We start from the raw sequence: 26,585 nt of genomic DNA, 5'->3' as shown, positions 1-26,585 counted from the left end.
ATATGGCAAAAAAATCCCAATTCATCTCAAAATTCAAGTAAGCTTTGCAAAGTTACCTTAAAAAAAATTTTTTTAGTTACAAACTAAGAATATGAGTTCACTGTGATTTCAGGTTGCATTTTTAAAAGCAGACAAAGCAGCTTACTCTATCCTATACCACACTTGTAGCACTCTAATAATAACAGTTAAAAGAAGGAAGGACTTGTGGTGCTGGGTTGAAATTTTCCCTCCAACATTAAATTTGCCAGATCAGCTCAGCTGGAAGCAAATGAAAGCTGTATTTACAAGAAAAACTACAATCTACAATGAAATGCAATTAGTATGTACAAATATACAATATTTACAGGTATTTGCAATTAATAACCAGCACAAGGACCCCCCTGGTCAAAGACCAGGCCAGCTGAAACAGCTTCTCCCTCCCTGCCTCCCCCTTAACCACCTGTACACCAGGGACAAGAGACAGAAGCAGAGAAGGTAATACCAGTCACAACAAAAGCAGTGCAGCCAAGGTCAAGTAGAAGCAAGTTAGTATCTCCTAGAGTGAAGAAGCAAGAAGAAAGAGAGATTGTTTTGGGAACCAAATCTTATGGTAGATATCTCTCCAATGGGATTGTTTCAATTATCATTGTTTTCCTTTGTATACCCAATAGTAATTTATTTACATTTTACCACTTTACGTTCAAGATCTGTGAAAAATTTTAAAGGCATAGCCTAAAACTACCACACTTGTGTTCTTGGGGGTTACAAACGTACATCTCAATGCATTAATGTTACCATTGGCAGAACAAGATTAAATAATTTTCTTGAATTATTTGTCAGACTATAAAGTCATAAAGAAACAGTATAACTGGGAGTAGTCGTTTCACTTTACTAGAATATCTTAGCTTAACTCCTCTTTCACAGACTAATAAAGTCCTTATGCCTATGGCTTTATAAAAAGACTAGGTACCTTCCTTGTAATAGATTTCTGATAAAACACTATTATCTTCAGCATATATACAAGAAAGAGAAAGGTATACTAATTTACTACATGGCTACAATGCACATTAGTAAAGTTAAATTTATAATTCCAAAGCACAAAATCCAACACACAGGCACTTGATTGATCACAAGAAAATGAAAGTGAAAAAATGGGTTTAGGCAACAACCCTGTGACTATATCTAATAAATATGCAAGGTATAATATATTTAAACTTTCTGAGGAAAGTATTGAGTCTCCAGGAAGAGTGTATTATAAAACCTGCACACAGTTCTTATGAACAGCAACATTTTCAGTGTCCTTGTTCAGGACAAAAAAAAAAAAAACCTACACTTTCAATAGGAAGTATTCTAGTGATGTACAAGTAACCTCTGTAATTTGGCATTTCAGATTTCCAGGGCAATTAACTCCCTACTGTATCACATCACTTAACATTAATTAATTGCTAAAGATGTAGTTATGTAACTTATTGAGCTGCTACAGATAAAACAGCTCCCAAGCTCCCAAGACTTGAGTGGCATGCCAAATTAATATCATTGAAGCACAGGGATTTACCCTCTCTTTTGAGATCATCAAATCAAGTACTCATTCCCCTTCCAGTGCCAACTAATGGGAACAAATCAACCAAATGTCAGTCAATTATTAAGAGTGCCATCAGCCCATTGCTGCAAGGACAGCAGAACGTAAGGGTCTGAAAAAGTCACTCTGTACGAAAAGATTGGAGGGTTCATAGCACGGTACCCTTCAAACCCTAAACGTGCCTTATTGATATTTCCAGCTGTTTATTCCTTTATGATAAATCCCAGCCTACATCAAGTATTGTGCTACCTAGAAATATCTTTATTTTCAAGATAAGCATAAATTAGCAAATGCACTAATTATTCTCTCATATCTAGCACACCTTACAAAGCTAGAGGTGGCATTGGCCAGGAGAAGACAAACAAAAACACAACACAATACTCACTCAGCTCAATATGAACTTAGGGATAGAGCCCAAACTGCTCTGCTGCTTTTGGAAAAACTTACAATTTTTTTTACAGCTCCAAACATGGTGCTAGGAGACATAGAAGCTGAGTCAAGCAGCAGGCATCTGAATTGCACTTAAAAGAAGAGCCAACTGCTACCATTTATGTAGTGTCTTCTCATTCCATGTGGGCAAATGATGTTTGATTACTATGGAACATGGGAACAATTTTTAATCATTTAAGTAAATCACAGTTTTGGATGGATGAACAGAGACTGCATATGCACACTGAAGCTCACTCAAACACATTGAGAATATGAAGCTTGCAAGGTTTTAGGTGAATGGATTTAGGAGGAAGGTGATTGTGCAACTCTACTGTTTTTCTGAAGGGATTTCAGATATGATGTATTTTAAATAGATTCTTCTCATGATCCTATTGATGTTACTGACTAGGGACCAGACCTGCAGAAAAAAGTGGATATGGCTCTGGGTGCATCAAACAGGCTAGTCCATGTGACCAGCAGCCAGCCAATCAATTCCATGCCAAAGTGATGCACATATGGACATTTGTCTTGCAATGCTTAATAGTTACCATCTGTCTCATAACAAAGTCTGTTGTAGACAGCTGATGGTGTAACTGAAACTGCCTGATTTTCAGGAGGATAAATTTAGGAACCTGGCATCATATAATCTGGAAAAAAAAAATGCCACAGGCTCTTTGAAGCTTCATCTTCTGATCACCCTGGTATGTGTTGAAACCATAATCCCAGGCCTATGAAAATCAATAGAGATTTGCAAATAGTAATTTCCAGTATGCAATCAGCACTAACGTTCAGGAAAAAAGCCTCACTATGAGTAACCTTTAAAATTTAGGTTCTCAAGCACATTGCTGGATCATGTAATTTCAACACCTGACCCATAACTAGAGGAACAATACATTTGTTTTCTTCAAAATCACAGAAAAACTTAAGAAGTACCCAGACTTGAAACCTGGGGGAAATTTTTACAGTTTGCCATAATGATAAAGTGGTTTTGTTGCTTTTTTGAACTGTTCCAGGTAGCTCTATGTAAGGCTTTGAAACTGATCTTAGGACCAGTGAGTTAAAAGCTCTAGCAATCTTCTCAAAGGCTTTAAAAAAAAAATCTAGACGGATCTCAAATATTATAGAATTTCTTTGACATCTGCACCAACCAGCATAGGCATTACACTAGTTTCCCAAGCTGCATGTTAAAATTCTGAAGAGAAAATGGTGTCTGCTCTCTCAGAAGCATGGATGCATCAGTGTGATGTTTGACACAGGATAATTTGGAAATGCACATGAATGAAAATGTGTTAGGAGAGAAAAAATAACTTAAAAATTGATGTCACTGTCATGTGCCACTCTCTACCACAATGCTATTGACGGGATATCATCTTTGCAATAGAGGCAACGGTCACTGTATTTCCAAAGAGACAAATTCAAATTAGTACTTTTGTCCACACTGAGGCATGTTTTGTAATCCCTTTGCAAAGTACAAGTCTCACTCATTAGGACTGGCTGCAGCACTGGGGAGAGATGTTAGAGAGATCTAGTTGACTGGCTAGTAGCATATAAACTTTAGCAAGACATAAATTAAGAAAAACTTGGCTACAAATCCTATCTCTTTCTCTGCTTTACCATCTTGGCAAAAACAAATAATAGCTACTGAAAAGCTGTATCTACATCAAAAAAATGAGAGTATGCTTGAGTACCTCATACGTTACACATATTCAATACATTCTGAGGCCTGCTCATGAGCTCAGTCTTTCTTTCTGCTATGCTTCAGTCTAATCAGTTATACAAACGTAATGCAGAAATCTCTATAACTGAGGAATGACTTTGACTAATTTGTCATATCTCCATTTATGAAGAATGATAGGAGAGTGAAGAGGAAATCACTAAATGTCTGAAAAAGCTAATGTGTGATGGACTTGGTAGATTGCATACAGTATGTAATATTTAGCTATGTATTTACTATTTTGCAAATATATGTAATCTTAATTTTCAAAGTGTTGAACCTGCTGCAATGAAGATAGTTATTATTACAGTTTATATTCTTTTAAAAATTGAGTTCTGGATGCAAGTTTTTTTCATAGATAATTTTTATATTTTGATGATTATTTTTTGATTAAGTATGACATGGCCTATTAGGCACATATGTTTAATAGAAATCCAAGATTTGGCTGATTAATTATATAACAAATAGTAAAAATTTAAAACATATCTCAGCCTTCAGCATAATGTTTTTAATAAATTATCACAAATCCGTTAATTTCACCAACTTAAATTCTCAAACTTGTTAGTTTATCAGAACACTAAAAAAACATAATCACTTTGGATTAACAGATGAAGTTAGTCATCACTGAAGAATAAAACTTGGGATGAAGTTACAAGCCCTTAAAATATAGGCTAATACTGGGAGAGTGTCATACATCCTTGACATACACAAGATAACGCGACTCAAATGTTCAACATAACTTAGCATCACATTATTCTCTGTTAGCCCTCATTTAAAAGTAGTTCAAATTAACGTATTATTAAATCAACACATTCTCTAGTTTAAAACCAAGCTTCCTTAAACTATCTAACAAAAGGCTTTTTGCAAAAATGTTGCCCAACCACATAAAAACCCTCAAAAGTTTATAATTAGATAGCAAGAGGTAGTATGGTAAAGAATGGTGATTTGGCACAATTTTATGAGGTATGTATTATAAAAACATAATTGTTAAGTCCCAAGACTATCTAAAGAAAAGCTTCCCAAGAACTGTAACTTACATTTTCACCTTACCTGCCAGTCCTACAAATTCAACTTGAAATGTATTAAGCTATGTTCTTCCACATCAGTAGTAACGAAACTGCTGTAATGAGCATTTCATGATTCTTCTGAGGACGAGTCAACTACAGAATACAGCATTCTCTAACTGCTAAGGCAGATCCACAGCAATAGCAGAATTTGTGAAATAGAAATAAGACATTAAGAAACTGAGCATAAACCAAGAGCACCCATTCTGACAGTGAAGTACACTTCATTCTTATACGCATTTCCATAAAAACAAGAACAAAAATGTGTAGTGTGTTGCCAAGACTTTGTTTAAAATCCAAGTTATAAAATTCTATCAAATTGGACATGAAATCCAGCACAAATTTCAAAGACTACTTCTTGTAGTTTTATCCTCAGCACTCAAAAGTGAAAATAATCACTGATATAAAACATGCAGATGTGGCCCAATCACCCATACTTACCCAGTTTTCCCGTGTAAGCTATCTGATTTAGATACTTCAAACTCATGAGCCCTATTAAAAGATCTGTGGCTGTTGTCAGACAGACAGAGCCTTAATTACAATTACAGAACGAAGTTGAGAAGTAGCAAAATACTGTTTTCAGAAATCTGAATTTGATTTGTTGGCAGAACTCTAAAAACTATATATAATTTATGAACTGTATGCAGTTATATGTATATATATTTTATACATTTTAATATAATAGATCAAATCATTTGGAGGGATTGCAAGAGCTCAGATTAAAGCAAGATGTCACATATCATATTAGATATAAAGCCAAAATTTAATGAGACAAGTAAAGGTCAGAGCAGCATGCTGCAGTTTCAGTTTGATACCCCCATTCCTTCCTGTTCTTAAGCATGCATCATAACTTCAAACACAAAGCAAAACTAAAGGTTAGTATGAACGGATAATTTTGATGCCAGCATCACAAAAGCAAACCAAAAGTTCAACTTCAGTTTCTATTTCAGAAACTAAATGATTGCCATTCAGTTCATCATCTCTAGTCCTCATTTTCCAAATTACTGTCAAGCAATTTACAGTGAATGATGTCTGATTAATTAAAGCTTGATCCAGCAAAGTTATTCATACTTCCTACTGGTGGGTCAAGGTAAAAAAAAAAAAAAAGCCTAACAACTGTGTCTAGTAGTAGCATAGCACCTCTAGAAGTGCCTTACCTGCATTATTACTGGTAATCCGGATTCTAAATGTTTTCTGTATTGTACTGCACTCAGGAAAGCCCTTAATCATTACCCCTCTTCCCTTCTCCCCATTGTTCACAGTCTCAGTTCCTCCACTCAATATTAATGTCATAAACAGAAAGGTATTTATTTCAGTAATACTTTTCCTTAAGGCCACAACTCAGTCTGTTGTGGTTAGCCGAAAAAACAGACTGGTATGGAAGAAACAAGGATGGGTCAATGAGGGACCCAGAATGAAAGCAACATTGGGATCTTCATGCAACTTCTCTTTCCAAATTACTCATTTCCTGTCCTCTCAAAGAGGTTTGTCTTTTCTTTCACACACGTTTCTGCCTCCACCTTCCTCACTTCTTCCTGTCACTATTTCTCTCCTAATATGTATTAGTATTTCCAAGACATAATTTGCCGTTAATGTGAATTCAGTTTTTTCTAGGAACAGAGAGAGCACTCTCTCTACAGATATGAAAGAGCTATTAAAAAATATATATGGGTGTGTATAACATAAGTGATGATCACCATATATCATGTAAGCAACCATATGACAGTTTCATTTTTCCCTTTTAAACTCACTATATACTGCAAGTTTCCTCACCCATTGTGGCGTCAAGTATTTTCATTTCAGTAGTGTTTTTTTTCCGACCCTTAAAGGAACCGACTGTTTGAAACAATTCAATGACCCCAATTTGAGTTGCTTCCTAAATGCTTCCTTTTTGTCATTCCAGTAAGTTTATTAATTGCTTTCCAATTTTCCTGCTACACTTAAGAATACAATTTTTCTGCTCATAAATTAACTAAAAAATAAAAGTAAAATAAAATTGCCAGCCTTCAGAGGTCATTTGTTCATTTTATAGAATCACTAAGGAAAGACCTTTAAGATTGTCACGTCCAACCATAATCCAGCTACCATGCCCACTAAACCATATCCCCAAGTGCCACATCTATACACTTGTTGAACACTTCCATGGGTGGCAACTCCAACATCTCACTGGGCAGCCTGTTCCCATGCCTCAACACTCTGTCAGTGAAGATGTTTTTCCTAATGTCCAATTTAAACCGCTCCTGGCACAATTTAAACCTATTTCCTCTCATCCTACCGCTAGTTACTTGGGAGAAGAGATCAGCGCCAGCCTCACTACAACCTCCTTTCAAGTTCCAACCATTCTACTCAGACAGTTGTATTTCACTGCAGTCAGGCTTCCAAGGATGCTTTTCTTTAACATGCCATTATTTCTCATCAGTGTTGAAACAATCTTTTTTAGTTTGTATCCCTCAACTTTAGCATACTTTTTCAAGCTTTCCCCCTAAGGTAACACAAGTTGGGAAATTAGTAACAGCTGTATTCTTAGGATTTCTTCCCCACATGACTTCTCACAGAGAATTCACATTCACTTAGGAGTATGGAGACCTCAGAATTTATATATTGGATCTTTACTTCTCATCCATCAGTCAGGCTTCCTGAATTAGTCTTTGCCTTCTCCTGTTACTTCCAATACATATTTTTATTTATTTTTAATTACTCAGATCTAAGATTGCTTACACTTTAATTCTCCAATATGGCAATGAATATTGCTGCAAACACTTCTACAGAGTTTATGGTTTAATTTTTTGTTTAAACTATTTTGTTCTACCCTCACATTTTTTTATTTCTGCTAAAGCTTACAAAATGACAGCTTCTTTCAAGATTCCCAGAATTCTCTTTTTTCCTCTCTCTCTCACCCTCCCATGTGTTTTTTTAAAAGCCTCTCGGTGATGCTATGTTATCCATGCACAACTGTTTGAAGTTTCAATCTTATTTGAAAAAAAAAACAACAAACAAAACCAAAACACCTAGATGACAAACGTTCGGGAGACAAATACAGTTCCAGATGGCAACTGGAGCTGAATGAGTCTAACAATTCAGAGCCAGGGCAAAGGAAAAGTCCACTGACAAATCCTGATCTATGTAGGAAAGGAGCACTGACATAAAAACCCCTACATGTCATTGATTTTATAAATCTATTGACTCAATAGATTCTATGTATTTCATAGTATAATTATAGAACAACACATGGACTAATAGGTGAAGAGACATAGTTGACTAATAAATTAGCTAATGCCAAATAGGTCACTTCAAGGAGAGATGAAAATAAAATCCTTGGCTCTTTGAGCACATATAAGTTTAGAAACTGAGTCTACTGCATGCATTTGTTTATAAACCTCCTCACTCTAGATGTAGAAATGGAAGATAATTTCAATCCTCTGAACTAATACACAGTTGCAGAACTCCCTCCAAAAAGCTGACCTCTATCACAGAAGAGGCATCACCTCTGCACCATCCTCACAGGTCAAGCAACAGGTCAAGTCATACTAACCACAATTAATTCAGTAACTTTCCTGACGAAGAGTTTTTTTTTCTAAGTATGAAAAGCAACAACTTGGCTTGATGACACAGTAAAAAAAAAAAAAAAAAAAAAAAAACACAAACCAAATGAAAGAGCTCTGAAAACATCTGTATTTAAAAACCATAACTACTTCAGAATGACAACACTGTACACAGTAAGACACATGCAACATAAATTTATCTGTGGTAAAATATTGTTATCCCAAATATTTTCAAGACATTTGGCGTTTCAGAAAAATGAAACCCCTAATAAAGAAGCAACAACTATTTTCTACAAAGAAGAATAGATTATTACTATATATAATAATTTTTTTCTTTTTATTTATGGGGCAACCCTTGTGAAATTATAATTTAATTTCTTCCAAATGTGCATTTAATGTTATCTGGCAGTAAGCTTTAATTAAATAGGAGATCTGGAAGTTAATAAGCCAGGATCATTAACAGGTTCTAAATACACTTTCTATATATTTATTTATGGGTTTTGTACACCTATCACAATGCAAAAATACACACATACAGATGCTTAAGAAAATAGTGAAATAAGAAGTATTACAGTTATAGAAAAGCTAACACACCTGAAAACCAATCCATCATTACTGTTATTCATCATACTTGTATCCAGACACATAATTCTTGTATAAAAGGAGTTTTACTTTTCAATTTTTATGGAGAAACTTTCAAGTTCTTATAGGATAAATGTTGTTAAAATAACAGAACAATGGGGCCTGTCTAGTCCAACCCACCATTCAAAGAGGGCTACCATCAAATTCAGATCTGGTTGCCAAAGGACTCATCCCGGTAACTTATGAAAATCTTCAAGCATAGAGATTCAACCTCTTTGTTTAATCGTTTCCGTTGTGGCTTTTTCTCCTCCTTGGAAGACTCCTAACTGCAACTAGGGACCTTATCATTGCCTCTTATCCTTCCACCATACAGCTTGGAGAAAAGCCTGGCTCAATCTTCCTTAAACCCCTATCTTTCACTTAAAGATACAATTAGAGTGTAACTACAACCTTAACAGAAAGTGTGTGAAAAGAATAAAGAGCACAACTTCAAAAAAACAGAATATTCTGAGCAAGACAACCACAAGCACCCACTCGGTGATGCTCATGACAAATACACAGAGCATCAAGTCCATTCAAACTCAACACTTCAAATTACTAGTAAGCCGTTTTTTTTTAAAGGAAGAACAAACCTGGGCCACTTTAACGGAATTTTGAGTTGAACCGCCAGCATGATATTCTACTTTGAACCTTTTCACAAGTTCTTCAAATCTGTTAAAAAAAAAAAAGTGAAGAAGAAAAAAATTTAACTAATTTTTCTTTTCCCAGAAGAAGACACAAAGATTAGAAGTAGATGGCATCATGTTATTTGACAGCAAGAAATTCAGATACATTAGCTGTTAAACATGGTAAAAGCTGGGTATATCTATTTAGATTTTATCCAAATTACAAAGCATCAACTTGAATCCTTCACCTCAAAGTTGCAAGTGGACTAAATCACATCAACCACAAAATCATCTGAAGCATAAGCCTAACTGCAATGAACTGTCAGATTGATAAAATATATACTTTTTTAAAAAAGTATATAAACGTAGACATTTAGATACTTATCCCACCTTATTAAAGCTAGAAACAGAAAGTAAAATTAAGTGAGAGGATTAAGGAAATCTGATGTCTGCTTCAAAATTAACTTGACACAAGCAGTGGTGCTCTAAGGTTTTACATGATATAGTACATTTTGACAGATGAAGAAGCCAAGTGTCTCCAGATGAGCTTTCAGATCTGTCAAGTTGCACTACTGTGAAAACAGCATTTTTGGTAACAGTAGTATATCATTAGGTTTGAACATTAAAACAAATATTTAAACTTCTCGTATGAATATCTATCCTCATATTTCAGATCAAACTTTAAAGACCCAGATAACATTCCATAAAACACTCTTCCTTCTGTAGGATATACTTTTCCATCTGTGACAGCAGTACACCACATCTTAAGAACCAACATTCTTTCTGGTCACAGACAACACAGAAAAGAGAAGTAAATCACCATAGAAAACATCACTAGGAAGAGTTGTGGAGACTGAAGGGAGGCTGTGAATGAATACTGCATCGTGACTTCTAAGCATGTTGGACCAAATGCCAGGATTAACAGCTTCAGAAGCCTTTAGACTCAGAAGGAAGTACTCCTACAGGCAATTTATAATATTTACATAAAATTTGTTTGCATGTTTGATTTTCAAAATTACCTCAAGGTCAACCCTAATTAATAGTATAAACTAGCTCCTAAGTTTTATTAACTGTATATGTTTTCCTTGCCCAGTTAGATATATTTCAGCATCTTTTATTGTATTAACCTTCAGAATCTTTTAAACCAGTGACATCTTTATTTCAGACACAGTGAAAAGTGAACACTGTCAGTCCTGCTTCTCCTCTCCCCCTCACAATCCCAATCTCTTTATAGCATGTGAGTAAATGGCTTTGGGGTTAGATGTGCCAAATAATGACTTGTTTGTTTGAAAGGGGTTTATTTTCAGGGTCATATTATTAATAAGATCATTTTTTATTTCTACAGTATTTTCCTTGTAAAATGCCTGAATAATGAGCTACCTAACCTAGCAAACTACCGATGGGCACTCAAGTAGAAAGAACCAAGAACTGAATCACTACATATTCTTTTCAGTTATCCATACTACTAATTATCCACCAATTTTGTGTCAAGCCATTGAAATAAGTGGGGGGAGGGGAATAACAAAACCCAACAGGTCTCCTAACAATTGCTTCGCAAGCAAAGACATACAAACTGCTTTGCACTAGTTTAGTATTTGGACCATAATTTTTCTTTCACTTAATGGACAATTTACCTTTCAACTAATTTCAGTGCATACTGACCAAATCACATGGTCATTTGTGTATAATTGCATATCTACCAGCATGCCAATTGATATTTTAATTCCTTTACCTAAAGATATCTAGTGTTTCTGTCGGTATTATTTAATGGCATGTTAAACCTCAAAAAGTTAGCATACTGTAGTGAATCACCTACATTAGCAGTTCTAAAACTAGATAAGCATGTATTTAAATGCCACCTCTTCTGAATGAATAAATATGTGGTATCTGAATTTGCAGACAAATTTTGGAAATAGCCTTAGAATACTGAATTATAAAGATTTCAAGGTGACAACTATGCAGTCTAAGAAATAATCTGAAGAAATTACTTTTTTGTAATTACTTACAGAATAACACAAAGAATGGTAATTGCCTTTCACTATTTCAGAGTGAACATTAACAGACCTGACACATTTTCTTTGAATTAAGATAGTGAACTCAACACATTTAAAGTTCTGCTATATAAAACAGAGTAAGAGTTTGTACAAATACAAGTAACACGAAAAAACCCAACATAAATTGTGTTGGTTTAATCCACAAGAGCCTGATTACTGAGCTGTATCAAAAATGACCTCAGAACTAGGAATGGCAATAGCTTTTTATCTTAGCAAGATGAACAATTCAACAGACATGTTTCAAACTGTCAGCAGATGGCACAGGCAGTGTGGGAACACTGACTTTGTCACTGTCTACTGTATGTTTGACCTGCAAAGAGAAGACTGTCATTCCAGCATGCCTCAGAAACATGGTATCTGCTTTTATAAAACTCCATTTTAAGGAAGGAAATTCAACTGTAGAAACTCCTCATAGGCCTGAGAATGCTAAACAGAGCTTCTGTGTGTGCTTCAGGACTAGGCTGTTATCACACTTAGGATAATTCAAGAAAATTAGAACCTTATGAACAAGGCTGAATAATATTTTTGTTTCACGTTCTGCAATTGTTGGTCTTTCTGAGTATTTCTTAAGGTTGTGCTATAGTTGAGAACTGTGATCCTTCTCCTGACTATTACCTTCAGTAACAGAATAATAAATCCCACAATCAACACCATATAGAAGGGCCCCTATTTTTGATACTACCAATTTGTTTACCAGACTACAACATATTTGACAAAAGGAAGTTTGCCTTTGCAGCAGCATATTTTCAGCTGTGATACTGCTGAGCAACTCTAACATGGTCAGAAGAGGATATGCATTGTTTTACTCAGTTATATTAAAGGAATAGGACTTCTGTCACTTGTTTTCCACTCCTGCCCTTTTTAAACTTTAATTGAACTTGATACTGAAAGGAGAGCCATTTCAGCAGATTCACTTCAGACAGAATTAATGGCTATTAAAAAAAAAAGTATAAGGTGGTAATGGAAGAAGCTCTTTTTTAAAAGAGTACAAATAAGAATGAGATGACTTTTTTTAACCATTTTTTTGGTAAAAATCAATACACCTTACATTACAGGAGGTGGAAGCTTATTTTTGAAAGGAACAGGCTCTTCTTACATATGCCATATGATTACATCAAACTGGAGATATCTATTAGAATTTCTCCACAGTAAATACCACTGCTGACAATTTCACTACCTTCTGCCACTCAAACCATTCACAACCTGAGTATCACTGTCTAGCTTCTCTACATCTTCTTACCAAACTATGTTTACACCTTACACTATTCCTTCTCATAGAACCTGTACTACACAAACATATTCATCCTAATATCAGGTCCCTACAGATGGATGCAAAGATCATGTATCAGCTATCCCTCTGACCAGCTCACCCCTCTTCACACCCCTCTTCTAGATCCTTCTCAGTCATTTTAAGCAGAAGCCACTACTCTACATTTTTAAGGTCCCGCAAAGCGTCATGGCACCAAGCATACTACCTTTCATTTGGTACATTCAGATTAAAAACCACCATCAAGCACAAAACAGTCAACAAAAATATCTTTTCTCTCACTAACCCATGATCTCATCCAAAGTTCACTTACTAGATTTTTCTGTGAATATTAGCAAATCTGCTTAAAATCTGCTTAAAATCTTCCTTCATACTACCTTTCACCATAATATCTAACAAAAAAGTCATCAGTAAGGCTGCGTGATTTCCTAAGGCTATTCTCCAGTTTAACGACTGGCAATCTTCTCCCAGATCAATACTCATCTTTCACAACTAGCCTTATGCACAAACTCTGAGCCTTTTCGACCTGGCACGATTGTCTTACCCTATGTTACACAGCAACATACACAGTCACATTTGGCTGACCATGGTTTCTAAACCAAACTGACAACAAAAATAGGCAGATAAAACATCCCCTTACAACTGAATGCAGACAACATAAGGCAATGAAGCTATAGTATGGAAAATTAAAGCAATTCAAATAATGCTGTAAAGTTTTTTTGACATGATTTGTATTAGACTACAAAGAAATTCTTTTTGAAGGGTAAAATGGCATAAAATATGAACTTTTAACTGTCTCATATAGAGAGAGCACCAGGAAGAAACTTCTGATGCACATATCAGTCTATTTATCTGCAAGAAGTAGAGAAAAGTAATCTCTTATTTTTCAGCAGGGTGTGTTGCCCTGGATATCTTTTGATATGTCTGCTTATTACCTAAGATGTACTCAGTAGCATACCATCAGCAGGGAGCTACACTTTAAGAAGTCAGCTGCCAAAACCAGCTAGAAGAGAGAAAAATAATTTTTGCCCTTATTACTTTTGTATGCCAGATAATGACAGCCTGGACGCAAGACAAAAATCTAGTTATTTTAGACAGTAATAATAAAATATTTCCAGTGGATTGCACATTTTTGTTTGATGTTATAAAACCCTTCAACAAGACTAAGATGGAAACTTCTTAAAAAATCAATGAAAGGTTGCAAGTTGCACATAAGCCTGTAACTTCTTTTTCTTTGGTCATTAAATTTGGGCTGGGGAGGTTGCCTTTGCTGATAGCTCTAGAGCAGACAACAGACTAGGATTTGGTATGTTTTGAAGGTATTGGATTAATATTAATTAGATTTTAATTACAAATAATAATTAATGGTGATTGTAACACCTTTCCTTGGTATTTATTTTTAGTTGCAAGAAGTAGTCATATTAAGATATGGCAATAGTTTACATGTTTATATGTGAGGAGAACCAGACTAATACACTGACAGATGTTAGATACTTTTAATTGCAGTTTTTAAAATGTATAAGTTAAGCAACTTGTGTCAAAAAGTCTATGAAATTGCTCTAGAAAACAAAGAGAAAACAAAAACACGAGAGTAAGCATCATATTATATAACCTGTTTTAATAATACTACAAGCTCAGTAAAACTACCCCCAAAAAAGTACCAAATATTACTTCCATTTTTTAAGAAAACCCTCAAGTAATAAATAAAAACAAACAACTAAATAAAGCCAAACCTGCATCCTGACCATTTTTCAGGACATGGCAGAAGCAGTTATGCATTTTAACAATGTGAGAGCTGAAATCCCCGTCCCACACTGACAATAACCAGGCTAGCTCAGTTTGGGAGCAAATGAAAGCTCTATTTACAAGCAAATCTATAATCTATGATGAAATGCAATGAATATGTGCAAATAGACACTATTCACAACACGTACAAATATGTACAATCAAGAGAAAAGCACAACCAAGCCCCCTTTGCTTCCCCCAAGGGGCCTTCCCCCTCAGCCAGAAGGAATCCCCCAGGCCCTCCTGGCAGAAGGCAGAGAGTCGAGAAGCAGAGAGGCTGTTAGACTTAGCTTGTCAAGGTCAGTGTGTTATCTTCAGCCAGAAAAAACACAGCCAGACAGAAGCCTGAGCGAGCAAGCCGAGAACTCAGACTGCCCAAACTCCCCAACCGTGTTTTGAGTAGTAATTCTTAAACATTTCTATCTCTCCAATGGAAGTGTTTAGAATAATCATTATTTTGCTTTCTTACACCCAATAGTGATTTATATTCTTTCACTTTCTCTGCCTGAACTTTGTGAAGAAGAATTAAAAAGACAGTCTTTAAAACCATCACATGCATGCATCTGGACAAGCCTGTCATCTGTTACTTTCTCAGTTTCATCACAGTCTGGGCTAATGCCAGAATGATGCAGGCAGCCATACCACCAAGCAGATGGGGCACATGTTGAGGAAAGACCACCTTTCCAGGTCAGTGTTTGCAGTCCATCTAAAGCCTTGATATTTTGATCCTAAGTAAAACCTTATTCTGATTTAAGGAAAAGGTTTAGTCTCAAAACTCAAACATCATAAAACCACCACCTGTAACTCTAAAGATTGTACCTTACTTCACTGTCTAAACTTTACAACTCTGTTCAAAGTTCAAACCCCAGAACTGATAGTTTTATATATGAACTAGTTTTTGACATGAAACTAAGGTTGAGATGCAGATATAATTAGCTATTCTTACTTAAAAACTGGCCCTGCAAAAGTACTCTGTTTTAGAAATGAGGTACAATCACAGAGGTACATGAGAAAACCTTGTAACAGCTGCTTGGCTATGACTATCTAGACCTAGTTTCCTTATAGGCTTGGCACAAAATTAAAGAGCTTGGGAATGGGCAGGGGAGTAGAGGGAAAGAATGAAACAGGCTAAAAAGGAAGTATCAGAGACAGGTTAGCACCATGGACATACAACACAACAGAAAGCTAAATGTGTTACGGATATGATTGCTACAATTAAATATAGCACATTATCGTATTTTTGTCTTTATTTACTGAATTTCAGAAAGCAGTGAATCTTCATGGAAGTATTTACTGTTGCAAACTACAATTTCACTAATCACCTCATCCAAATAGCAAATGAAAAACAAGCCAGTAATTCCAACCAGGTTAGGATTATGAGTACCAAATGTTAATATAAGAAAGAAGAAAAAAAGGAACGCACAGGCAAATTGCAAGATTCATAGCTTTGAAATATTTTACCACAAATGTTAGCAAGTTTGAAAAAAATGCACTTAAATGTCAGTTTGATAAAAGCCAAAAGAACATTTTCCACATGCGTTTGCATTTAGGCATATTGAAACAAGATGGAAAAAGTAACAGTCATTCAAACATAAGGTTAAAACATCAGCTCTTAAGGATCATGATTTAAAGACATTTCTCAAAGCTATTTTTTTCCTAGTCTCAGCAAAGAGTCAGGCAAGTTTATGCAAGTGTCTTGAAAAGCTCCCCCTTATTGAAGATTATCTGGATATTTTTCTCCTCTACGATATTTAAAAAACGTCCATGATTGCTCAGAAGCGTTGGCCACCACAAGGAAAGTTTTCCTGTTGATATTCTGAAATGCTGTAGGAAAATTGAAAGAAAAATTATACCAGTAGATTATTAAAAGATTACATTTGTGATTCTGTCACTAGACACTACAAATACATACACAGCATATATACACAGAACACCTTCAGGAACCTTAAAATATGTGTATTATATATGGTTACTATAGTATAGATCAAGGAGACTAAAACTTATCTCCATCTATTAAACTTCTAATTGAAATGTTTTCAAATGTTTCATCTGAGGACAGATAATCAGAAATACTCAGAGATTTTCCATCAGTTCAGTAATTCACTAAAAGTTTTTGCTTTCCTCCCACTGTCTTTTTGGAAGAAGTTCTTTCAAAAGATCAGCCAAGACTCACAAATTTTGCAGAAACATCTAGGGATTTGCACCACAGTATTTGTTGCAAAACAGCGTAGCCAGAAATAGCTCCTTGCCCTTATACATAGCCAATAAGGATCAACAGATATTGCAGGCAGGGAAAGCATGCAGCATTTACCTTCCTTGTCTCTGGATGCAATGACGTATGTTCTGGAACACTCAGGAACAAGGTCATTTCCTTTGCTATTTCTCAGTAGTATTACAAAAACATTTACACTTGCTCCTGATGTTCCCAGTATACATTTGGCAGCTTGCATACAAGAATACTACTTCAAAAAAAGAAGTGTCATTTTTGGTCTGCCTCTCGTAAGTAACATGGAAAGAACACACGCTTTCTGAGACCTACCAGTAAATTTTTTATGTTCAAATCTCCTTGATAATTAACCAACAAAAGGGCAAGTTGTTCATCTTACTAGAAAGCGGTACACTTCATGCTTTTAGCATCAATAACTTTCTGCTACTTTGAAAATGCAGGAATGCAAGTATCACTGACTGGTTTTGAAAATAAGACTAGCTTTACAAAATTGAAAGCAAATTAGAGATCATAATCTTAATTATGCAACAATCATATGAGACTGCAATAGATGCTTTGTGCTTGGCACAGCAGAGACCAGGTGTTAACTGTCAATAAACCTTTAGTGAATGCTAATTTAAACTGCTGTTTCACAAGCATCAGCTTACCCCAGCTCACATCAGTTGTTTAACTTAACAGGGTATTTGCCAAGAATATTTTAACATTAAAAGTATTCAGTCACCAAGAGTTCACAGACCTTATCTTTGCCTGAGTTTAGATTATCTAAAGCTGTAGTACAAAATCACATTAAGCTGACTGTGAAGAGCTAACAAAGATGTGTGCACACTCACACCTGGCAGAGAGAAATATTTCACTATAGTAGCTACACAATTTCTTCTTTTATTTGTAAATATATCAAAACAGTAAAACAGTAAAAAATAAGTTATTCAAGTTGCAAAGTTTGGGTTCCAGTTCAGAGTCAATATAACATTGTAAAGTTTTGCAGAGCTGTTCCAAAACCAAATTATCAACTAATTGTTTCCATACATCACTCAGATTAAGAAGCATTTTATCTGAGTATATTTTCTATGAACAGGAAGTTCAAAGCAATAGTGACAGCTGTTAAACACAATCTGAATCAATTTTTGTTCTTTAGAATAATATAAATGGTTCTTGTAAGTTCAACTACACTGATAAAATGTTTTTTTATTCTTTGTCACTTCTGCTGGTTTACGTTCTTTTTGAATAAGTAACCATTCAGTAAATTTAAACAAAGATAACATTAAAAATACGTCAAGATATTTAAGTAGACCAAGACAACCAAGTCCCTCTCAACTCCTATGAATGTGCAGTGTGCTATAATAATTTTCCTCATGAACAAATGAGCACAGAAAACCCTGCTTTGAGCACAATCAATAGTAAACAGCAAGTAAGATTTCTATTTTAGTTCTCTTTAATCTCCTTTTTTCTCAATACAGCTCTCTCTTTAGTATCTCTTGAGATAGTAATCTACTGATAATGGATAATAACATTAATTTCTGTAGCTCAAAAACCCAGGCAATATTTATTACCAAAGGGCTAAATAATTAATGGAGAGTAAAATTTATTAGCTCTAAAAGAAACATCATCTTGACAACAAAACAGAAAGACCTCTTCTACTTACTTACAATATGCTTTACAAGAAGAAGATGTGTAACCAGAAAAAGGTAAGTAGCATTAGAGATATCAAAGGTAACAAAACATTGATACTATACTTTAAATAATTTCTTTTATAGAATACAGTTTGGAGTTCTTCTTTTCCCCATGTTTCACACAGTTCTCTCTAAATCTTTTTTTTTTTAATAAATGAATCATTTGCACTACTGGATTCTGGAAATTCAATAATACAAAAATCAAGCAACTAGATTAACAACTATGATTAATTAACCTTACATTTTTTATGAGCGGTAATATTTTCAGCTGCAAAACAAAGCCTCTTGTATTGTGTTTGCACAACACCTTCAAATCTTGAAGGAAGAGGTCAAAAGAGAGACTTTGAAGAGCCAACAGACAGGAAAAAACAAAAATCAGGACCAAAACAAAGATGCTGGATAATCCAAAACACTACTACACCGAATGTTGATGAAATTTTGGCTCTCTCAAGGATGCAAGCCTTATATATGGCTGATCTAGCCAGGAATCTTTCCAGAAGATTCCCAGAACTGGACAACATATCCAGATTTCATTCAGTGAACTACGGTCTGAATTCGGAAGCAACTAGGCATTCTTCTATGTCTGTAAAAGGTGAGTGTCTTCAACTTGCCTTCTTTCTTGAAAACATTTTACTATTACACCATTACTAGGCTCCTCACCAGTTTTTTATATTTTCATATACATCATAATACATTAATAAGAACACTGAGCACAGGCTTATTCTTACAAAGAGATTACAAGTCTCCATTTCAACATATTTTCTAGTTAGTTACTTGACAGAGTATCTCCTGCAGAGATCAGCCTATTATTATTTGCTACAGATCCTCTCAGAAAGCAAAAAGCCCATTTTCTCCAGATGACTCATTATCAAGCACGACAGAATGAAGTGTTCTAGCCTGAAATGCCAACAGCTAAAAATAACTAATCCCACAGCCTATGACAATTCAGTCCATATCTTTACTCCATAGGCACAATCTCAGGGAGTCATCTCTGGGGGGAAAAAGTTGGCATATGCAATGAGCAAAGGTGGGGGAGGGTAGGGGGAAAACAGAAGTTACAGAAAAGCTGCAAGGGGATAGTACTGCATAAATAATTTCATAAAAGCAATGATCCAAGCAACACTAAAAGGCTAATTCCACAGCAAAACAAGAATTCATGGCTTGAAAGGAAAAATGCAAACATTTGACCCACATGACAACACTGAGAGACTCTCTATGACGAGCTGGTCATTTTGACTTCCCCTGTTTGCATACACCCTGCCACTCCAGTACTAAGACATGTCAAGTGATACCTTGTTTCAGACTTCATTCTATTCTTAAGAAGCTTATGGTAGTTACTAGGTTTCACAGCTCTTTTGCCAAGTAATATTTCTAGAAAGCACCATTTTGTCACAGGAGTTGTGCACCAAAGAATTGATCTCCCCTCCCCAGAAGGCTAAAACTTGACATCTTACCCTCAGTCCTGCAAAAAATGTAAATACATGATTGACCAGGAAATCACAGAATCAGAACAGTGTAGGCTGGAATGGACCTTTAAAGGACATCTAATCCAATGCCCCTGCAGTGAGCAGGGACACCTTTACCTAGATCAAGTTGCCTTTGAGCGCTAAACCACACTGAACAACCCCAACCTTCTCACTCTATCCTCATGGAAGGGGAGTTCCAGCCCTCTGATTATTTTTGTGGCCCTCCCCTGGACCCAATCTAACAGGCCCACGTCTGTCTTGGGCTGAGGACTGCAGAACTGGACACTGTGCTCCCAGTGTGGTCTCATCAGAGCAGAGGGACAGAATCACTTCCATTGACCTGCTGGTCACACGCTTCTTTGATGCCATCCAAGATATGGTTGGCCTTCTGGATTGCAAGCGCACATCACTAGCTCATGTCCAGCTTTTCATCCACCAATATCCCCAAGTCCTTTTCCGCAGGGCTGCTCTCAATCCCATCAACCCGCATCCTGAATTACCCCAACCCAGGTGCAGGACCATGCATTTGGCCTTATTCAACCTCCTGAGGTTCACATGGGTTCATTTCTAGATGTGGAAAATCCCATGTGTGAACTCGGCAGCTGCAGACCAATGAAAGCTAATTTCTATGTCTGGAAAAATGCTGGGAAAAAACATCAGGACATAAGCACCTGGCAGTTAATGGTCACACAGCGACCATTAATTCGATATCACCACTGTCTTCACAAACCAATACGCCTTTCCTTTTTCAACAAGGTAACTAGACTAGTATGGAACAGTTGAAAAGTAGACATAATAAGTAGCAACTTTTAAAATGTTCCTGGCATTTTCTCCTGTAACATTATCATAAGCAAACTCACAAACTATGAAATAAAACTAAGTATTCTTAAGTTGTTACACCAGTAACTGCATCATCTGAAACTCTCATAATCAGCATAAACAAACTGAATTTCAGGCTTGGTGCAGATATGATTATCCTGTTCTGTAGTCAATATCTATTAGAAAATTTGGCACCTAAACCTAGCAGATTAAAAAAAAAAAAAGGAAAAAAACTACTTTGCCTAATGTTCAAAATAAAATTCAGCTTTTTTTTTTTTTGTATGTGTATATATACCTTTTAACATGAAAGCCAATGAGGAATAGCATTAATAAGAGAAATTTGAGGAACAAATTTAACCAATAGTAAACAACTGGTATTAGGCAGCAGTATCACCAGAGAAGGGGGGGAAGATTCTCATCATAATGGACAATAAGAGTAAAAACTAGTCAGTAATGTAACTCCATTGCAGCAACCAGGGGAGTTAAGGGAGCAGAACATATATTTTTCTAGAATATAGCAGTGAGAACGACAAATTCCAGATGCAGTGAAAATATACTCTTTTCTACTCCACGGTAATGAAGACTCCAACTGTCATGGTAGCATGCTTACAGACAAAAGGCAGTCTGGGAAATTAACTGGAAAGCAAGGAGAATGAGAGGTACTAAAATGTGATGTATAAGGTAAGATTGATGAAATTGAGTTTAGTCAAGAAATGTCTAAAAACAAGATGGACAGTTGAATAATGACTCTTGCAAAGAAACAACATTTCTTCATATCCCTTGCAGGCAAGAAGAAATGAGCTTAGCTACACTTAGACTATAGAAGCAGAGGGCTAACTACATGTAGTGAGACATTAGAGGGAGGGAGAATCTCCTTCACTCATATTTTGAGAGCAATTCGAGAAACATTTATACAGACCAGCTACATATGTTTATCTTGATGCTATACAATGGAGTTGAGGCTCATACTAGCTCTGTGTATCTATAATTAAAAGTGGAGGCAAAAACCGTATGATATTTTCTCAGTTTTCTTATCTCTATTGAGCACTCCTTCAATCGCTGACAAATTAAAACTCCCACAGAAGAGAAATCAGCACACAAGGAGATACAAAAGGAGTTCACTGCACACTTTCTTAAGAAAACATAAGCGACTTAACAAGCCACTTAGTTTCAAACACAGTCTTTCATGTTAAGGTCACATAAGAGAAAGAATACCCAGCTCATCAAGCAATCAGGCAACTGTAATGAAATTCCACAGAAACCCAAAGCAATCACAACCGCTCCTCCAGGTGACAGAAACAGTTCTTTAACTTTCCTTTTCACAACTAAAGAAAAATATTGGGGAAAAAATAAAAATCAACAAACCAACTAAACAGAGCCAAAGAAAAACAAGGAAATCAAAACAAACCACCAATATTAAAACAAAACACCAAACTCCTGCTGGGGAGAGGGATAAAGGAAAACACAATACCAAAGAAAATAATAAAACTACACCAAATCAAATCAAAAAATACAAAGCAAACAAACAAAAAAAGCCCCCACAAAACAAAATCTGACATCTTTGTGCTATCTGTAGACATTCCCATATTAAGCATGACATAAATGATACAAGAGCTCACAAAAACTGGAAAAATAGCTCAAGAGCAATTTTGAATATCTAGCCAACAGACAGACTTTCCATGCATAAAACTGAATGTCCTAAGGTTTCTATCACAGACCAGTTGAAGAAAATACGTTTTTAAGACGACATCAAGACTTTGAGTGATGTACACGTGTGCATTAAGTAAAAATAGTCCTAAAATAATAAAGGACACTGACCTAAACACACTCATATATATAAGATTGGCTGGGTTGAAAAATCCCAATGTTATTTCTCTGCTCCTAATAAAAATGGAGAACATTAGCATACCAAGGTGAAATATCAACACTATGAACAGCATAAGCAGCTTTGGTCCACATCACCTTAAAAGACAAACAGTGAGACACTGAAACAGGTACAGAGAAGAGCAACAGACATCATGAAAGTGATGGTGATGCTTTGACATTAAGGAAGATGACCAGGAGAGTCAACCGTGGAGAGAAGAAATCAAGATGGATAAACTCATCAGTGGAATAAGTTGTGATTATTTATATTGTCTCTTTCCTTAGCAGATTATGAATATCAGAAGCATACTGGATTCAAGAAATCACTGTGTAAATGAATTGATGAAATATCTAGTAAAACACATTTTGTAAGAAAGAAAATCCCTCCCAACCCCTACCATCTCCATTTTACAAGTTGTCTAAACGTTATTTGTTGGAGGCTGAGAGAACATACAACACAAATGTAGAAATTCAGTAATGCTTGTTGTATTTCAGTCCTTCCCTCCAGCGTGCAATACTAGTAAGCCTTTGAACTGACTAGATGCAGCTCTGTTCTTCGTACACAGTATCAAGCAGAGGTACACGAGCCATTTCATCTGTTTCAAGTATCCTTTGTCACCATGACGCATTGCTTTGTTGTTCAGAAGATTTGGGCAGAGTACTACATTTGTGAGTGTGGCTGAACCACTTGAAAACAACCACCCCAGTGACTGACCATATTACAGCAATGCTACTCAACTGAAACACATTTCAGGCGTATTTTCTGTAGCGCATTTAGTCTCTCAGGGTGATCCACAGAGAGAATTACTGCACGGAGAGCTTAAAGAAAGTGTCTCCACCATATAGAAGACAGTGGGTGACTGTGCAGTAAGTTGGAATATACCGTACTGTAGGGGAACACCTCTGGGCAAGAGCCTGAATTTGTTCACAGACAAAGCCTGTCTTTTTCTAACAGGAACTCCTGACTTAGTTTCACCATTGGAAGAATGTCTCAAATTATGAAAACTACTTCCAATTTTTAGACACTAGTTATACTGCAAAAAAAAAAAAAAAAAGGGAAAATATAAAAGGCCTCCCTGGAAATCCTTTCTGAGGTTAGAGAAGACAAAAAAGGCAGTTAAAACCAAACATTCTTCCTGACTTTCTCTAGCTAAGAATGACCAATCAAGAGAAAATTTAACTTTATATATTAAAGCTGTTATTTGTATCAAGACCATATACAAGTCAGTAAAAGTTCTTCTGATCAAAGAATAAGTTGAACTAAAGCAGCTTGCAATATTTTCTCTTTTGCTATTCTTTGAGTACAAAATGTCAATCCAAGTAGATTAAGACCAACAATTAAAGTGATTTTATATATTTTATTTCAATCTCTAAAGATTTAATCTTTTTAAAAAAGTTCTAAAAAGGTTATTATAAAAGCCACAGTAAAATAGTAAATTCAAAATTAGAGTTTTCAGCTTTAATAGTTTGATATCATGGTGAACTCTAATTTGTTTGCTTGAACAGAGTATTTTCCTAGTGGGTAGGAACAAAGCAGCTTTGAATTACAAACAATGCCCTGCAGTCAGTAAAACTCATGAGGCATTAATTTACAGTTTCATCTGTGATCAGTTAAACTGTATGTGAAATTTTAAACATCTCTTTAAAAAAACACCACAAATAGCTCAGTAAGATATTTTTTCAACAGTGCTTTAACCAAAACCATACAATATTAACTACTATTGTCAAAACAGATCAAAAAAACGCAAGTCGTGTTTAAAGCCTGCGTTCTAGTAACCAAAAAACAGAGATGTTATCCTTCAATACATAAGTAATAAATACAGTCTTCAAATCCACTTTACTCTGATTTTTAACTCATACAATAACAACAACAAAAACCAAGTATCAAGAATAAATGTATGTATGTGTATGTAGAATGCTTTGTAAAGCAAAATAAATAGAGTTCTTTTGCTACAGTGCAAAAACTGTCTCTCACAACATCTCCATAGGGAAGTGTGGGTTAGATGAGTGGACAGTGAGATGGATTGAGAACTGGCTGAATGACAGAGAAGAGAGGGTTGTGATCAACAGTGCATGGTCCATTTGGAGGCCTGTGGCTGGTGATGTTGTTCCCCAGTACTGGGTCAAATCTTGTTCAACATCTTCATCAGCAACCTGGAAGAAAGTATACAGTGTACCCTCAGCAGGTTTGCTGATGATACAAAAGTGGAAGGAGTGGCTGATATTTTAGAAGGATGAGCTGCCTCTCAGCAAGATCTGGACAGGCTGCAGAGTTGGGTGGAGCGGAACGTAATGAAGTTCAGCAAGGGCAAGTGTAGAGCTCTGTACCTGGGGAAGAATAACCCTATGCACCAGCACAGGTTAGGTGTTGACCTACTAGAAAGTGGCTCTGCAGAGAAGGATCTTAGAGTCCTGGCAAATAACAAATTAACAAATTAAGCCAGCTATGTGCTCTTGGGGCTAAGAAGCCAAATGGTATCTTGGGCTGCATAAAGAAAAGTGTAGCCAGTAGGTCAAGTGAGGTTCTCTTCCCTTCTACTCTGCCCAAGTGAGGCCACATTTGGAATACAGAGTCCAGTTCTGGAATCGCCAGTTCAGGAGAGACAAGGGACTTACTGCAGAGTATTTTGAGGGTGATGGACCACTAAAACAGACTGTCCTAAGAAGCTGTGAAATCTCCTTTTCTGGAGATATTTAAAACCCACTTGGATACAATTGTGTGTAACTACTCTAGGGGAATATGCTTTAGCAGAGGTATTGGACTAGACAATCCCCAGAGGTTACTTCCAACACCTGCCATTCTGTGCGGTACCGTGAGTCAGGAGGCATCCTAAAGCTCATCTAGTTCCAACACCCCTGTGCCTACCTTTCACTGGATGAGGTTGCTCAAAGCCCCATTCAGCCTGACCTCAAGCATTTCCAGGGATGGGGTATTCACAGCTTCTCTGGGAAAGTTGTATCAGTCCCTTACTACACGCACTTCAGAAATTTCTTCCTTCTCTTTCAGTTTAAAGCCCTTACCCTTGTCCTATAGCTACATACCCTTGTAAGAAGTCACTCTCCAGCTTTCTTGTAGGCCTCCCTAGATACTGGAATCCTGCAATAAGGTCTCCCTGGAGTGTTCTCCAGGCTGAACAATCTCAACTCTCTCAGCCTGTCTTTACACAAAGGGTGTTCAAATCTTCTGGTCATCTTTGTGGTCCTCCTTTGGACTCAGTCCAACAGGTGCCATCTACTTGCCTTTGAGAAAGACAGTTCTGCAGTTATTTATTTGCGGTCAATTGTGAGCACTGGGAACATCTGGAACATTTATACTCTTCCTAAAATATATTTGTATTGCTAATGCATGGTTATTTCTAGAAAATAACTTTCCGTAACTGTGAAATTAACTTTCCATAATGATTCTGCACTGTGTTCATTTTAGAAAACTTGAACCAGGATTTTTACTAACAGGTTCTTACTTACTACAGAAGGAAATTATGTTAAGCTTTAATTAGAAATCCATTATGAACAATGAACATGAATATATAATACATTAAAACATAAAGAAATTTTGCAGCAGTTGTCATAACTTGGAAGTAGCTAATACTCTAATATTCTTCATGCATTTAGCAATACTTGTTTACAAAATATAAGATTTTTAAGCCATCAGTCCCAAAGATGATTTAAAAATGAAGAAAGATTTCACAAAGCTTTTTTTTACTTCCCTCTAGGACTAAGGATGTAAGTACAGATACTTTTTTACTGCATAAAGATCAATTATAGGAGGTTAGTCTAGATCATGACTTACCTATTGCCTTTCTACCATGCAAATTTAAACCCTTACTGTGGAAATGAAATACCACTTGCTGTTTTTCAGTGACTTGCAATAAGAGCTACT

General features: G+C 36.0%; 1 protein-coding gene across 1 annotated transcript in view; it reads right to left on the bottom strand.

The window, feature by feature from the left end:
• Positions 1 to 26,585, bottom strand: part of ADK (adenosine kinase) — a 268,966-nt gene that overhangs the window by 197,231 nt on the left and 45,150 nt on the right. Inside the window, exon 3 of the mRNA XM_054382192.1 lies at positions 9,522 to 9,600. Within this exon, the coding sequence (XP_054238167.1) occupies positions 9,522 to 9,600 (79 nt within the window). The remainder of the gene's footprint in view (positions 1 to 9,521; positions 9,601 to 26,585) is intronic.

Source organism: Indicator indicator, chromosome 7 (genome assembly GCF_027791375.1).
Source record: "Indicator indicator isolate 239-I01 chromosome 7, UM_Iind_1.1, whole genome shotgun sequence".
Classification (NCBI taxonomy): Eukaryota; Metazoa; Chordata; class Aves; order Piciformes; family Indicatoridae; genus Indicator; species Indicator indicator.
This window is presented reverse-complemented; position numbering and strand designations above follow the sequence as displayed.